Source organism: Danio aesculapii, chromosome 17 (assembly GCF_903798145.1).
Source record: "Danio aesculapii chromosome 17, fDanAes4.1, whole genome shotgun sequence".
Classification (NCBI taxonomy): Eukaryota; Metazoa; Chordata; class Actinopteri; order Cypriniformes; family Danionidae; genus Danio; species Danio aesculapii.
In genome coordinates this window covers 21,941,244-21,959,383 of record NC_079451.1, presented here as the reverse complement: position 1 = coordinate 21,959,383, position 18,140 = coordinate 21,941,244, and the positions used below count along the sequence as shown (strand labels likewise).

General features: G+C 34.5%; 1 protein-coding gene across 2 annotated transcripts in view; it reads right to left on the bottom strand.

The window, feature by feature from the left end:
• Window positions 1–17,448, bottom strand: part of itsn2b (intersectin 2b) — a 41,980-nt gene extending 24,532 nt beyond the window's left edge. For both annotated transcript variants that reach the window (XM_056477591.1, XM_056477592.1), the window contains exons 1-12: window positions 17,248–17,448; window positions 11,291–11,366; window positions 9,548–9,640; window positions 8,104–8,167; window positions 7,822–7,988; window positions 6,577–6,783; window positions 5,027–5,123; window positions 4,788–4,930; window positions 4,078–4,141; window positions 3,506–3,643; window positions 3,276–3,379; window positions 1,861–2,123 (exon numbers count right to left, since the gene is read on the bottom strand). In XM_056477591.1, the coding sequence (XP_056333566.1) occupies window positions 1,861–2,123; window positions 3,276–3,379; window positions 3,506–3,643; window positions 4,078–4,141; window positions 4,788–4,930; window positions 5,027–5,123; window positions 6,577–6,783; window positions 7,822–7,988; window positions 8,104–8,167; window positions 9,548–9,640; window positions 11,291–11,297 (1,347 nt within the window). In that variant the 5' untranslated portion in view covers window positions 11,298–11,366; window positions 17,248–17,448. The remainder of the gene's footprint in view (window positions 1–1,860; window positions 2,124–3,275; window positions 3,380–3,505; window positions 3,644–4,077; window positions 4,142–4,787; window positions 4,931–5,026; window positions 5,124–6,576; window positions 6,784–7,821; window positions 7,989–8,103; window positions 8,168–9,547; window positions 9,641–11,290; window positions 11,367–17,247) is intronic.
• Between the last annotated feature and the right edge of the window lie 692 nt (window positions 17,449–18,140).

The window sequence follows — 18,140 nt, the reverse complement described above, 5'->3', positions numbered from 1 at the left end:
AGAGCATCACAGTGGTGGTCATTAACTTTCAGCAACAATTTAGTTTGGAAACTAATTAACTGCTTGCTTATTACCGGTACTGATCAATAGCTTATTTTGTGTAGACCATGTTTCAGGGGTCCGTTCGTCATAGCCCGCTTAAGCGATCCAATAGCAGATTCGGGAATCTGGATCTTTTTAATCCTGATAACTGATCTCTGGCTAAGCTTGCTTAAACATGCTTGCAAATCAAATTAAAATATCTGGATTAAGTAATCTGAAATTACTGTATGCGAAGGACAGATCTATCGATTCTCAATGTTAGGGTCTTTAATACAGCGATTGGCTGGCGACAAGACAGCAGCGTACTTGATTAATATTCAATTACTAGCCACGTGAGCAAAATGACATAAAATTTGTAGTAAATGAAACAGTTTGTTAAACGACATGCAATAACAGTGCTGTAGGCTATTTACACAGGCTTTTTATTTTCTGTTAATTATATTTAGCAATTTATTTAGTTTTACTTTTATAGTGGATTTTCTACATTACAGTATGCAAGTTTCTTAATTACATGGCATAAGGCATAACTGGCTATTTAAATTAATTTGTATAGAAAAAGCATTTCGATATTTGTGAAGTGTCTGCATGTCCTATGCTGCATCAAATCACATGGCATATCTGCCGTCAATGTCGCATTTGAAGCACTTCTGCAAATTATATATTTGTTTCTTCACAAAATAAAATAAAAAAATCCTCGACGAGAATACTGCACTATTATTATAAATTGCCAGAAATTGTACCAAAACTGGCATAATGCCCTTTCAAAAGTACACACTCGTATCTAAAAGCTAAATAGTGGTATCTTAAGAGTACATTAGTAGCTAAAGTCTACAATAATTACCAAAAAATATTAAAATTTTAATACATAAGAGTTGAATTATTTGTAAATAAATGATCATTATGTAGTTTTTAAAACAATTTTACAATACTGTCATTCTCCCCAATTCAATACAGCACTCGTGTACAAATATTAGAAGTTGGTACATCCTTTCAGTATCACCTTTGCTTAAAAATTCTAAAACTAATCCTGTTTATATGAAATAATATGTGGCCATGGCAACAACCCCTGGATGAGTTTTGAAGAACAGTGCTGCATCATGTTAGATAGTTAATAACCAATTCCAGTTAACTGATTAATACAAACAACCGACCCCAGACCCCTTAAACCAAACCCCATACCTTAATTTAACAGCACCTAACTAACTCTTAACAAGCAGCAATTAAGATGTTCACATAAGGCATAATTCATAGTTAATATTTTTAATCGTCCCCGACATATTGACCTTATCCTGCAACGCAGAAGTGCACTCAATTTTTGTGATTGTTTTAGAATTTTCGATTCAGTTGTCTATGGGAGAAATGACAAGGAATAGTAAATGGTAGAAAATAGTGTGTTCATGACCATACATAAAATGAGAAAAAGTAGAATATTATAATAAGAAAATTGCACCAGTTTGCAATATTAAGCAGCATAACGAGCTGTTTTTAAATGTCTAAAAACCAATGGAGGTGAATGAGACTAGAAGTCTCTCGAGCCAAAAAGATTCCAATGGCTGCGCCCACTCATACATCAAGAATAAGGTCAATAGTGTGACCAAATGGAATCATGAATATCCATATAGACATTACACTAAACTTTCGGTCTTACAAATTTCACTTAATATAAGGATGACGATGACTCATGATGTTACTGAGGTCAACTAGATTGTTAAATGTTTATTCTTTTCCAACAGAAAATAGTAAGAACGACCTATACATTAGGAAAGTGCTAAATTTCAGTCAGAACATAAAAGATAATTTGCAAGATCAAACTCTAACCTCCTTCCTCTCCAGCTCTTTGAGTCTCTCCTCCTCTCTCTGTCTCTCCAGCTCCCTCTGTCGCTCCAGTCTGATCTCTTCTTCCCTCTTCCTCTTCAGCTCCAGCTCTCGCGCTTCTCTTTCTCTCCGCTCCTGCTCCTCTCTGGCCTTCTGTGCTCTCCTCTCCTCCTCCCTGCGCTGCTGCTCCTGCAGGACCTGCCGGCGCTTCTCCAGCTCTGCATTTCCAAGCTCCATGTTTTTCTTGAACTTATCCTCAAAAGTCACTGCATGCACAAAACATACAGGAAATTAGTAGTATGAACTAGAATTTTCAATCTACAATTTTCCAGATAAATGGTTCTTTATTAACCTTTGTGTACTGTTCAAATCGACTACCCTTTCTTTATGTTTGTGGTTGTTTTTGCCCCATTGATTTCCATGATAACAACATTTACTGATTATAAAGCAACAGCATTCTTGATCGTTGGTGTTTTTCCCTGTTGGGAAAAGGTAAAACTTTTAATTTTTAACTGTCGTTCATCAGTTGGCACCATTAACCCATTAGATAGGCCTGTTTAAAAAAGTTTTAGACTTTTATATTGAGTTCTATTGAGTAAAACAACAAATTATAATGTGTGTACATATATATACACTTACTATGTTTACTATGTTCTGAGAGTGGAGCTGCTTTTTAAAAATTATTTTCTCAAAGAAATCAAGGTAAGAGTCTAAAGGTCTCACACACCAATTATAGTCAATATAACCATACAATTAAGCCAGAAACTGACAAATGACAACTTTCCCAACAGAGAAAACCAGCAACAATCAAGAATGCATGATTATATGGTGTCATGGCATTGCAAATTAAAAAATGTAATTATAATAAAAGTAAATGGGGCAAAAAACAGCCATATCGAAAGGGTAGTAAATTTGCCCAGAGACTATTGTTGATTTTTTGAAAGTTTTCAAAGTATTTTCCCAAAATATGTATAAATATATAATTTGTCACCAAAAATTATTCCATTTCATGAAACGCATAGAAATTTGTGGCCAAATTAAGACTCAAAATCCCTCTAGAGTGGATGAAAACATCCCTAACAGCACATAAGGGTTAATACAGTGCCATTTGAACATATTTAAGTGTGGATTGAGTATGTGAATAATAGGGAGAGCGGTTCAAAGTGATACTACAGTACATGTTTAAACTTAGTATTATGTAATTCACAACCAACATACACTCTACAATATGTAAAATATTATTGGTCATTTCTATATTTTCAATATCTAATTATTATACTAAATCAACAAACTTTAATAGAAGACATGTATTTGAATGGTCTTATGCATGCTGAGTAAAAGTGGGAGGATATTTTGGTAAAAGAAAAGAGTCATAGATACTTGTATTATGTAATATTGGGTGTGGTGTAAAGCCATACAATTGTTCCTTGATTTCTGTGGAGGCTCAGGCTCACAGAGGTCCTCAGCCAGTCCTGCGTAGATTGAGGGAGTGGTTCCATTCATAGACTCACCTAGCTTTCCCCTACAGTTTCAATTAGTAAGTCAAATGAGCAAATTCAGATACAAATTCAAAATGTGTTTTTCATTGAGCGGTCAATGTTAAATTGGAGTTTGGGTAAAAAAATAAATAAAAAATAGGCAGTAATACCTTGATGAAGGGGGCAGCAGATCTGAAGGGAGTGCCAAAGGCAGCGGCTGTCCCATTTTAGCCATGTCTACCAGATGCATGGCAAGAATAAACTCATCAGCCTTTAGTTTACCATCCTTATCAACATCAGCTAGATTCCTGAAAAAAATGGCAAAGGACTAAAAGGTTAAAAAAAGTTCAAATTGTTTATTTAATTTAAAATATGCAATATTGTCAATAGTTTATTATCTAAAATCATCTTTAATTTAAATTTAAATTTAAAATAAATGCTCAAAATGTTAAAAGTGACCTTTTAAATACAGGCACCTAATGGCAACAACTCAGTTCATTTTTTTTTTGACATTCAACTGTGATCAAGTCAATCTGCTAAAGTGCAAAAACAGCATGAGAATGGGGAGAAAGATGATTTTATCAATCTGGAAAAACGTTTGTGGTGGCTGCTTGTGGCACCCACAAAATCTCAAATAACCAAGACTATAAATCTTATTTTTTCCTCATATGGAAGTAGCAACTAAGATTATTTAGATTCAATAAATGAGTTGTAATAAATAGTGAAAAACAAAAACCCCTACCAGATAGCAGCAAGCTGTGTTTGAGTTAGTAGTGTTGTAGCCATTGCAGTTCTCACTTGAGGACCTGCAGAAATAGAATTTAAGAAAGTAAATACACAGAATTTATTTGCAGTTTTTTTTTGTTAAGTTGTTTTATTTTATTGTTTCACAACCAGCTAGTTGATACTGTTGCTGCACTAACAGAACTGGTTTAACTAGAGTTGGCCAATATTCCTAAAGCAACAGGGTTGAAATCTGCTTAAACCAGCAACACATTACGTCATCAGAAAACAGTTCTCAGCCAGAAAAATGCACAACCTTCTCAAATTACATGTAACAAAACAGCTTGCAGGTTTAGGCAGTGGGCTTCTATTTAAACAATACCATAGACCTGTGAAACCACACACAAAGTTGTGTTTTAACCACTTCCACATTCTTGAAATTCTCAAGTAGACGTGTTATTGTCATGAGTTATGCAAGTGATACAGTCCACAGCTATGCAGATGAGCCACATGGGTGCGGATTGCCATTTTGCTACACTAGCCTTCAAGCAAAATCCTTACATCACATAAAATCATGAGATTATCACAGTAATCGCCGGGCCTTTTAAAAGTTGTCCCCGGGCATGAAGACAATCTTCAGCAACTTGGTGTTAGCGGAGCTACACATTTGACAATTCTTTTCAACCATTTCTTAAATGATTTACTCGGAAATGATTTACAATTAAGTACCTGTTAGATAACCGCTCATTTGCTTGTCGAGGCTGTTAAACTGTTGCCTGTATTTGAGCCGTGATGCCTGTGGAACGCCCCAATCAGAGGGTCCGCCTTTAGGCGAGTTACTGGCCAATGATGTGGAGGGGGAGGAGTTTGAGCTGCACACAATATACATCAATCACTTTATTTGCAGACAGTATTGCATACGCTTTCAATGTATCAATGATATACTATAAAGCAGCTAAAATCCTGACCTGCTCGACCCCAGGTCCAGCAAAGACGATGTTTTGTTCATCGGAGTGGTGGAGAAACCCAACGGAGAAGAGGAAAAGGAACTTGACAGTGGGAGAGCTGCAGAAAATATAAACAAACACACATCTGAATTAAAATCTAGTCACTGATGCTCTATATAAGCTTCTAGAACAGAATGTAGACCATTAAAGAAAGAACATATCATCCAGGATATAAAATACTGCCATATTTTGTCAACAAAATTACAGTATTCCCAGCAAAGTCGTCATTTTGAGAAGGTTTATGCAACATATAATCACCATATACTTGTTCTCATAGACATAAGCTGAGCTAGTCCTGACATAGAAAGACTGAAGCAGAGGAAATGCTGACTTTAGTAAAGTACAAAGGAGATTGGTGTCATTTCACCCTTAGCACACTGAGCGCTCACAGGGGTTTATAACCTATCTGCAATAACACAACATAAAGAGATATACATTGTAAACGCTGTTGTTCTAAATATAGGGATCATTAAATTACTTTTGAAAGTGGTCTTAGCAAGGCTGCATTTATTTGCTAAAAGAAAGTAAAAGCAAAAACGCTGCAAAATATTACTACAATTTAATAGTAATTAACTATTTTCTATGTTTAAATGTTTATAAAATGTCATTTATTTGTGTGTGATGGCAAAGCTGTATTTTCAAAGGCCATAACTCGTTATAGGAGTCATGTGATTTTTTAGATAGCGTTCCAATATGCTGATTTGCTGCTTATTTAGCATTTCATGTTATAAGCAATATTTAATACAGTTAATATGTTTGTGGAAAATGTGATGAGCTTAAGAATTATTTACGCATGTACATTTAAAAAGAGCAGCATTCCATTTTACTACATCATACATGCTTTTAAGGTCACTTTAAGGAATTCATCTAAATAAGCACTTTAACACTTTAAAATAATGGTCCATTAGTAGGGCCAGCCACAATCTGTAGGGCCAGCCACAATCTGCCAAATTTTTTGTTATTTCTGCATAGAATTCTGTAAAAAATCTGTGGATTTATGATGAATGATATTGGGAGTATTGTAACTAAAAGCTTAATATATGAAATAAAATTTACAATGCCAATCCAATTAGATCCACTCATTTGGTAAACAAACCAAGTCTCACAAATAATATATTGACTAAAAGACAGAAAATATGACTTTACAAACTGTATTGTAAATAAATCATTTGAACATTTTCATTTTAGTCAAAAATATTACTGAAATTAATTTCAAAAACAAATAAATATATATTTACACACATTTACACAAGTAAATAAATAGACTCAATGATGGTCTGCGGAAATCTGTTGATTTCTGAACGAGCAGATTCCGTGTGGGCCTACCCATTAGTTGATGTTTTCTCCAACACGAATGAAGTATGAACAATATTTTAGAGCATTTAATATTTCATTATCAGCATTAATACATTTCAACTTAATTAACAAAATTTAACACAGACAAACAAAGACTGCAGTGTTTGTAACTGGTTTAAGGGTGTACTGGCATGTGAACATTAAATATCTCTTACTGGAAGTGAGAGGCATGGGGGACGGCTGTAGAATGGCAATAGGTCCATTAGGCAGGGTTTGAGTGCTGATGGTGGGCATCATTGACATCGGCAATCCTGTGCCCATCATGGGAGTCATGACTGGAATAGGGCTCATGGTCGTCATAGGTATGGGAGTCAGAATGGGCACATTGGGCATCATGGGTAAATTTGGCATAGTTCCCATTCCTGCAAAGACAGAAAAGCAACTTTAAACATATTTGGAAAAAAATACAACAACAAACCTTGACCATTCAATAAATAAAGAGCTGTTTAAACCATTCATTCTTAAAACAAAACCTCCCTTTTTTCAACATGACCAACAATGTAACAGATTCTTCCTAAATCTGACAAGCTGAAGATTTTCACATTGTCTTGGCTGCTTTGAAGGTCATGTTTATAACCATCTGTTCCACATTAGAGCTCTACTGCACCTTGTGACCATCGAGCTGCGCACCTGCTGTCAGAAGGACTCTCATGGGGATTGAGGTTTACCCAGCAAATGAGGAAGTATAAGTAATTTTTTAAACTTATTTTGCACTTTTGTTGCATTGTTTACAAATGGTATATACTAATACTCCAACAAGTATAGTGATAACGTGTCATTAAATGAGACGCTTTTGCTTTCGTACACTCCTGTGGACACTTGTTGGAAATAAGTTATCGCAAAAATTTAATTTCTGTCACTTACTGGAATTTCAAGAATGTGGAAGTGGACAAATCATGAGTTTGTGTGGGGTTTTCTTAGGTGAATCAATGGTAGTGAGTTTCTTTCTTTTGTTGAACACAAAAGGTATGTGAGTAATAAAACAGTTGCTTTTTTACAACACTGAAGTCAGTGCAGATCAGAAATTGTTTCCTTTCCCACATTCTTTAACATACATTTCTTTGTGTTCAGCATAGAGATTTTTATTTTTGAATGTAGTATCCTTTTGAATGACCTCTACATAAATGACCTTTATAAGCAGGCAAGGTTTGCGGAACAATGAGTGTTGATGTTTAAACAGCATTCACGTGTGAATTCACTGCTGCCAGTCATGGTAGTATGGAAAATAAAAATGAGACTGTACTCTATTACAGATTCCATAAAGATTATCATACATATTCTGTAATTACAATGCCAAACAGTGTCCGGCTTTGAATTTTCATCTCAGTACAAGAGTGCTATAATCTCAGTGCCCTTTCAGATCACTGCTTTGAAGGTAATAGTGTAGTTTGGCAGCATACCGAGAGGTGCTGCTGGCATGGTTGGAGCTGGCACAGGTGGCTGCTTCATGATGATAGGCAAAGCTGTAGGAAGATTCTGCCCCTGCAGTTTCATCTTGATAAGCTTCATGGCTATAGAAAACTCCAGCCGGTCCATCTTACCATCTTTATTCATATCAGCCAGGGCCCTGCCATATACAAACAAACAGGCAAAAGCAATCTGAGCAAAATATCATGAATAAGGTGAGTAGGCTATTTAATTTTTCAAACAAATTATTAAATGATTATCTGAGGTTTTCTTACCAGATTTCAGCTAGCACAGGTTGAGGAAGCCCTGACTGAATGAAGAAGTTCCGTGCCTTCTCCCCTATACACACACAAAAATGTTATGAGAAATATATACAAGTGAAATCGCTTTTATTTCTATTGTGTTTTATACAATGGTTATTCTTTCAACGCTACAGTGGCTGAGAGAGCTTAACATGCTGTAATTTAATAAAACGCATGAAATTACGCATGAAAAAACGCCTGCAAATAAAAAAAAAAACGATTTTCATCCATTTGACAGCACAGATGCTGCAAATCCTCACAACGCATACACATTAAAAAAAAACTACTGCATTCTCACAACGCAAACAATTTACGAAAACGTGCTGCATTTTCTCACAACGCAAACAATTTACGATAACACGCTGCATTTACAATGGAAAGATTTCAAAGGGACCCAAAAATGTGACCGATGCTGCTGTGCCATTACTACTCATAGGTGATCTTTGAAAGGCAGGTCTTTTGTTTGTTTATTTTAATACCCCGATTCCAGTGTCTTTAGTATTTATTTGCTTAAATAACTACAACCTAAATAGCTGGGTCTGTCATGTTTTAGGGTCTACTTAAAAAAAATTCCATTGTGTTATAAGAAAATGCAGGCATTTTCATAATATATTCGCATTGTGAGAAAAGGCAGCACATTTTTTTTATTTGTTTGCGTTGTGAGAATTTGCTGCCAAACGAATAAAGATCTTTTCTTAATTAGCTGGTGCTTTTTGTAATTGCACATTTTCTTGAATTGCAGCACATTAAGCTTTCTCGGCCACTGTAAAAAGAAGCTTGACAATGACTTGTAGATGGTAAAGGATTTTTCATATAAATAACATTAAAGTATGATTGAGTCAAACACATCAAATTTAATTCAAAAGTGAACTTAAATAATAATAAAAAAAACTGAGAAAGCAAAAATGTCAAAATAAAGGTGAAATAAAGGCTCATCATCATTAAGCATAACAGATATATTTATGTAAAAATTTAACTTCTTTTGACCTCTACTTATTAAAAAAATATACTAAATTTGATTAGAATTTCAATGATCAAATACTGACGAATACCCTGATGAAGGCAAGGTAGCCACAATGAGCCAGTGCACATGAATGCTGTTTTTAAATATGAACATTTTTAATATGAAAGTTGTGTGAATAAAAAATACTGCGTGCCTTGGATTGATGAGTTTTTTTGAACAATTATTTTGGGCTGCACTTTGATTATTTTAGTCTTTTGTAAATCCTGATAAAAAAATAATTGTATAGTAATTTTTTGTCATTCTATTAATCAACATTCAAATGTACATTTAAAAAATACTAAATGTAAAGCTTTAGAAACAGCTTTATCATTATTTATGCTTGAAAACCCTCGCCTTAGACCCATAAATGAAGTTATTTTAATCCTTTATATTAAAAGGTTCCCCAGCACGTACCTGTAACATAGCCCTGCGCTGGCAGGAGGCTGTCAAACTTGTGATCATGTTTGTCCCTCTCCTCTGGGGTTATAGCCCAAATACTCCGACCACCTTAGAAATGAAGACACAAAAAGAATAAGAGATGAAAGAAAGAGAGAGGGAATTACACTAATAACGAAGCAATATGACTGCTGCTGTGAGATTCAGTACTGTAATATCAGCAGGAACATTTAAATGCACCATTATAATCGAGCTACAGTTGGCTGTTCGCATGAAATGGCACATTACTTCTGTCTTTCAGTCCCAAAGCAAGTGCACAAAGCCTCGAACATATCCATACATTACAAACAGCAGACTTTATAAAGCCAAAATGTTAAATCTGAGAAACACAAAAATATTAAATTAAATCTGTTAAACTGTCTTTTTGCCATTTACTTTTTCAAGTGTATGTAAATACACTTAGTGTCACTATATTTATTATGCATGAACATTTAAGCGTTTTAATAATTTAAATATATATTAATTTGAAAATATAAATTTATCACATGCATTTGAGTATATACACATTTGCACATTTTTGCAGTACCAATAAAATTTTTTTGCATTACCAATAAAAATCCATACAAATCTTTAAATATTTACAAATTGCAAAAGAAATAATAATATAATGTTCGAGCATGGTGCTGAAAAATCGGTTTCAGGGGCTATCTAGCCCTTCCCCATAGCCCTACGCCTTCAAGCTAAAGAGAATTGGGACACCGCTACCCCTTCACATGAGCACGCAAAATAAGGGGTAGTGGTAAGGGGTAGAATTGTGATTGGGCCTAAATACAGCAAACTGTATTACATTAAATTGGTCGTGAGAAATTTGCTGAATGTTGAAAATCGGATTCATTTACAACATTTAACTGAAACGTTTAATTTCAGTTTGCTTTTTTGTAGCTCAACAACAAACAAAAAAAACAAAAAAGGTTAGGTCAAATTCAAAACGTCGATCTCTGTTAAGGCCATTCTCCCCAATGCTCCCCATGATCCTTCTTCTCTTCTCAGATGGAATGGTGGGCCAAATCAAAGGTTACCATGGGCCTGTAGGGCCCTAGTTTGGACATCTCTGCATTAAAAAAACAGTTGAGCTAAAATTTGCTGAATGTACTAACATTCAGATTTTCACCAATTTGTCTTATGAAAAAAAAATCTAATAGATCATTTTAAAATTTAAATCATACAAAATAATAATAATAATAATAATAATAATAATAATAATAATAATAATAATAATAATAATAATAATAGTCTAAAATGAAAAAAGGCATTCGTGCCACTCACAAAACTAAACTATCAAGCCCAGCATGGTCAGGTCCTGCTTTATCACTATATATCAAAAAGTAAGAAAATAAAATTCTAAATATATGCATTCCTAAACCCAAGCAGTTATCAAATAAACCAAATCAGCAAGTAATAGCGTGTCGGTTTGACAGATGGTCTGCTGACAGGCAGAAATCAGAACGGACGGTCAGAACTGCTGGTGTGTGTGTGATCATGCTGCAGTGTGCGAGAGCTGCTATACCAATGCACACACACACACATCGCAAATATGAACATGACATGACAAATAGAAAGGACTCGTGTTCTAATGCCTTTATGAGGCTAAAGGTCTTCTGTGCGCAAACACACAAATCCTGTTGGTTCGGACACATGGGTAAACAGACACACACACACAGAAAGAGAGAGAGAGAGAGAAATATAAAGCAGTGCTCTTACCATTCATGGCTGCAGGTGGCAGGGATATGAGGAGAGCGGTCCTGATCTCCTCGTCTCAGCTGGCTAGCTCAGTCATCTGCACCACACACACACACACAGACACATAGAAAGAAAGAGAGAGAGAGAAGAAATGTCCACCCATTAATAATGCAGGCAGAGGAGTGCAGGGCTGTAGCTATCTCCATCCTGAGAAAGAGAACGAGAGTCGCAGAGAGAGACAGAGAGAGAGAGAGAGAGAGAGAGAGAGAGAGAGAGAGAGAGAGAGAGAGAGAGAGAGAGAGGATGTGTGAAGGGGAGCAGATAGGGAGGAGAGGAGCGCTTTCAACTTCCCATACAAATGCTTTTACCTCAATAATGCTCTATGCAGATCTTAACAAACAATGGCACTTTTATCACACTGTCTGTGATTACAGGAACACTATTCTCCTACTAATGACTTCAAGATTTTCTTATTATATATGTGATCATCATGCATGACTAAATTAAATTACAGAGTAAACGTTATTCCAGTAAATGTCAGTGGTGGACGTCACCAATGGGCATAATGGGCATTAACCAACTGCGATTCACACGTTAAATCAATTAGTCTGACATTATCTTTGCACATGTACACATAAGGAAACAAGCCGCTAGTCATATCTTCAGATCAAAATGGGTAATGGGTCACAATGGTTACATATCACTGGAAGTAACCTCAATAGTCTATATGAGATCAATACTGACACACACAAACATACAGACAGATCTTATTTGATCTCATACTTTGATTCGTTCATTCATTTTTCTTCGGCTTAGTGTCTGTTTCAGATGTTGCCACAGTGGAATGAACCGCCAACTATTCCAGCATATGTTTTATGCAGTGGATGGCCTTCCAGCTGCAACCCAGTACTGGGAAACATCCACACACACTCATTCCCACACATACACTATGGCCAATTTAGTTTATTCAATTATTGGGGGTTACTCGACTAGTCACTCACCCACATTTCTGTATATTTGTAGTTGTACACTTGCTTATTACATGGTCAGGTGCCAGCTGATCTCAAAATGCACAAACATTAGCCTGGCCAACACCATGTATATATAATAAAATAAATGCATTTATTAATAGACCGGTTGAAGAACGCAGCTGTCAGACCTTCAAAAGCAATTACCGATTGCAGTATAAACAGCGGAGAAAAAAAAAACTGCTGACATAAAGTGATGTGTGTCAGTAACGTGGTTGGGCTGTGAGAGCAGGTCTATAGAGCAAGAGAATGTAGTCAGACAGGACAAGCTTCCAGAAAACAGTTTGGATGAGGCATGCCTGTCATTTGTGCCATATCACTCCCTTTTCTCTTTTTCTCTCCCCCATTTAACACAGCAAAAGTGCTCTCGGTGATTTTCTTTTATCAGAAAGTGATTCAATTATTTGGATTTACTATCAGGACACAAATTACTGCAAATATTTGCTATTATTATTATTATTCATAGTTATATGAAGCAGTTTAAAAGTTTTGGGGGGGGGGGAAAGCTTCAAAAAGGCTGCATTTGTTTGATCAGAAATAAAATAAAAAACAGCACTCTTCTAAAATAGTACAATTACAATAATTATTTAAGATAATAACTATAATTAGCCTCTGCACTAACAGAAATACGTTGTTATTAAGGGTGCAGACAGTTATGTTGTCTGGTGCTTTAAGGCTCTTTTTTAAACCTTGTAACACTGTACAAAATACTGGGTTCAACAAAATTCATTCATGTTGACCCAACACAAATCAATTAAGTTACCTTAACAATTCTAAGTGGATTGAACATAAAACAATTAAGTTGTCCCAACAACACTCAATAATTGTGTTGTTTTAGTTCACTTTGAACAAGTAGTTTGAACAAGAAAAAAAAATCTTATTTTGAGTGTATTAAGACGCATGTTTGTTGATCTGACTGCAAGTTTAAGTTTGTTCACTTTTGACCACTTCCAGATGTAGCAAACGCTCATTTTTGATCCTTGTTAAATAACAGTACTAAGTTCTTACATAAGCCCAAGGTGCTAAAAACAATCAAGACTAAATCAAATAACAATTGAGAAGATGAATGCAAACCACTAAACATTCAGAAGGCTCAAATGCTAAATGACGAAGCTATTTCAGAAGGTTTTTAAAAACAAGTAAAGCAATATATGTAAAGTTCATTTGCAAAAACAGATAACCGCTGTTTCGCTTTTTTGATCCACTTCAAACGTTAACTAGTCTTTTATAAATATTTCCCAAATGATGTTTAACAGAGCAAGAAATTTTTCACAGTATTTCCTATATTTTTTCTTCTGAAGAAAGTCTTATTTGTTTTATTTTATTTTTTAACCATATTATGGCCAATATTATTAGCTCCCTTAAGTAATATTTCTTCGATTGTCTATATAACAATCCATCGTTACACAACAATTTGCCTAATTACCCTAACTATTTAACCTATTTAAATTAGTTAAGCCTTTAAATTGCATTTCAAGCTGAACACTCGTATCTTGGAAAATATCTAGTAAAATATACTGTCATCATGGCAAAGATAAAAGAAATCAGTTATTAGAAATCTGTTATTAAAACCATGTTTAGAAATGTGTTGAACAAAAACCTTCTTTCCGTTTAACAGAAGTTTAGGGAAAAATATACAGGAGGGTTAATAATTCTGACTTCAACTGTATAAACTACATGCATTTCTCATTTACATATACCAGAACACAGTCAAACAAAAAAACACCCACAACCCCTGCAGTCCTAGAGAGTCAATAGGCCAATACAATTTCATTGTGGCTTTGCATGCTATTTGCAGAAGAGTAAAATTTTGCATCACCTGGTCTACAGTGCAAATCTAAGATCCAGCTTTTCAAAAACAAAACAAAACAAAAATTGTTAGCATCATATATGTTCATGTGCTTGGCAACTTTCAGTAACTGGATCTGTGAATACTTCTGAGAAATACTGGAACACTATACAAAACTCAATGCAATCGTGTTATTACCTTCACCCACTTCACATTAATGATATAAGTGATGTTAAAGCTAAAACAGACGGTGAGGTCATCACTGAGCACAACCCACCACCCCCTGCTTTTAGCCTGCGTGTGATTTAACAAACCACAAGGAAACGAAGGAAGTGGCAAAAAAGCAAAAATGAAACAGGATGTCGAGAGGTCACAAACAAATACTCTGGACCCACAGCCTTGTGCTCGGAGAGGGCATTAAGTCACATTAAGTCTAACAAACACTGTCTGTGTGTCAGATGTTTTCTGTCCGTGTGTGTGCATGCAACCGAATTCTCAGTTCTCTGAAAATGAAAGGATTTATTGTGCATAGAAAACAAAATTTCCCATATTACCGTAGATGCTGAGAGCGATGGTACAAATTTGATTTCACTACACTGTTTATTTATTTGTATTATTGAATTTATTATGCTGTAAATGTATTATTTTTTTTATTACATTTTAATTATTCATTTCTGTGATTTTGAAAGTAACTAACTTAACTAATGTACAACCATATTTTGACACCAAGACTTCATATCTCGAGCTGTTGTACATTCTGAGAAATGTTGTTGTCTGATGCTTTCCCATCAGTGCAGACCTAACAGACAGATAGCCGTTAAGAGAACATACACACTGTACATAAACATCACGATACTAGAATCTCATTGAACCTTCATAAACTTACATCAGGGCCAAACAAGGATCTTGTTTGCACAGTTGTTGGACAAGTAGTTCATATTTTTACTTGACCTGCCAACATTCCCCTGGCTGTATTACAAGTATAATAAAAAAGATGTATTTTTACCCAGTGATATTTTAGTATTATTTACTGCGTGTAGCATTTTGAACATAGCTTTTATTTTGACATTTTAATTATGGGAATTTGTTAATAATTTCTATTCATTTGTCTATAAATGAATTTATTTTTTTAATTAATCTCGACATACAATTACTAAATAAAACTGAATACTTTAGTGCATATTTCAACTAGGTTTAGGGTCTTAATCTAGCATTAAAATTATTTCTCAATTTAATTATTTTAACAAATTTACTTTAGCAGCTTTTTAATGCTTATCCTTTTAGTCCTCTCTAATGTGATGTTGTCAAAATTACCAGTAGCATTTTCTCACTATATCCTCAAATCCTCATAAATTTACACAGCTAGACAACTTAGCTTGGTTATAGTCTTTTTAAATATATCTACATTGTTAAATACAGCAAAAAAAACTTCACCTTATTACATTTCCAATGCATTAAAATATTTGTACATCACCCCTAAAAGTAAAACTGAGTGCCACACTGACTCAGCAGCATCCATTTTTTGATTTTCCCTGAATAAAGTCATACCCAACCTTCCCAACTGTCTCTTATTTTTCTATGTGAAGTAAATATTACAGTTATTTTACTAGCTGTAAATGAATCATTTGACCAGCAGGCTTTAACACAATAACACAGGGGGTAGAATGAATCGGTTCGTTAGTCTGCTTACATAGCATGAGCTGTTTTGAGCATTCGTGATAGAAAGGCAGATAGGTCTGCTATGAAGTTAAGCATGAAAAATACATGTAATACTGTTTCTAACATAAAATACGGTCAGGTAAAGTTAATTTGGCAAATAATCATAAAGTCCATGGTGAATGGTTAAAATTCCTGTCCATTCACTAGAGGACAAAAATAAGATATGATTTGACCTTTTTCTCAGTCACGCGAAGTCGTGAAAGGACATTTACTGAAAGAAGACTGAAAATAAACTAACTGTATTACTATTAACTTAAAATAAAAGGGTGTTTTTTTAGGTTGGCTAGATGCTTTAGGATATAACAATGTGTGTTTATAAGACGTCTAATAGATGTCCAAATGTTTTGATTAAAATAGAGCTAAATTGAGGCTGTCATTGATAATCTAACATCTTCACTGCAAAAAACGCTGGGTTCCACACAATTCCTTCATTCAATTCATTAAAATCAGTTAAGCTAACTTGATTGTTTTTACAAATTCAAGTAGACTGAACATAAAACATTTAAGTAGTCCCCCAATATATATATATATATATATATATATATATATATATATATATATATATATATATATATAATATATATAATATATATATATATATATAATATATAATAATATATATATATATATATATATATATATATATATATATATATATATATAAATGTAATAATAGTTCAAAGAGTCTCATCATCAAATATAGATTACAGGAATTACTGACTACACATGTGAAGTCTATCAAATCTGTCTCTTTGATTACTAGTCTATTTTGAACTATAGTTAGACATACAGAGTTAACTTTTCACTGACAGCACAAATATAGCCTTGTTTGATCCAAGACGTCTTTTAAAAATTGCTTTGACATCAGTATATAAATGATGCCAAACACACCAAACCAATGAATGGACAGGAAACACTGACCTGAAGCCCAAAAATGTTAGGTTTTGAAACACAGCCAGCATCATCACAGTCTATTAGCTCATGTTCCGGTAATTGTCATGTGTGAATCACTGTGGCATTATAACAAACAAGATAAAAGCAAATAAATCTCGCTTTTATGTGTTTTGTTCAGCTCTACTAGACACTACTGCTTCATATCTGTAGGTGAAAGGCAGACAGACGAGTTTGCCACTCGTCCGGCGGGTTTGTTTGAAGAAACAGTGCGTTTGAAAGCACTTTGAATCAGTTTTTTAACATGAAATGAGACATGGGACTCACGATGAGCTCTGAATAATTGTAATATGAAGCTGTGTGGGACTTTAAAGCTTGTGAAACCAGACACTTTTTTCAACTATAGTAAAACCAAGAAATAACCCCCAAGAAAACATGTATCGATCAAATGTATTGTAACTTACTTCACTGTAGCCATTTGTAAAGTATGAAAACAGCACATTATACTAAATCGAGCAGACATCTGAGCAGTATTATTAGGAGGTACTCACATTACACAACAGCATTATTGACTTGACGAAATCTCCTGGGAAGAAAACGTATCCTTTTCCATGGCCCTCTGAATTAAATGAAAGACAATCGGCCGTAGGGGTTTCTTTAAATGATTTCCGCAGCGTTTTATAGAGAATCTTTGACAACCTGTTGCTGTACGTCGCTGTCAGACAAACAACATGGCTGACGACGGGTCGAGCTCCGACGCTTAAGAGCTGATGGGAGGGGCTGAGAGTTTGCGTGAGTGTGGTGTGTGTTTAAACAGCTGACAGACACACTGCTGCCCCCTCTCTGCCTACAACACAACATACACTGAACACATCCATCTATCCATGTGACCTTGAAAAAAGTGTCAAGCACCAGAAGAAGTCCAGATTAAAGTTTATTGTAATTCTAAAAAGTAATATAGGTTGATAATTTTTATTGAATAAATTTTATTGATGAATTTTTTATTTACTTATTTATCAAGGGAGGTTGGAAAAATCATCAACTCCCTCATTTTATTATTTATTATTTTAGATGGCCCAATTTTGATTTCAGAGGAAAGTGCACAGGGTAGTTGTATATTTGTCTAATAAAATGACAATATTTGGGAAATATATCTTAAATTTAAGCTATTTCTATTTATTTAATAATGCACAAATAATTCCCAAACATTTCATATTTCTTTATTCAATTTTCTAAATATTATAACATCTTTTTCTTTGTGGGAATAGTTAGACATCAATACACCTTTCAGCAGTTTTGTTTCTAAGATTTACTTATATACTGCAGTATACTTATACATTCCATATATATTCCATATTTATTATAACAATATATTCCAGCTCTTCAGTACTTGGTAATGGAAGATGTTTATATGAAGAAGAGAGAGAGAATGTCCACTTATTTC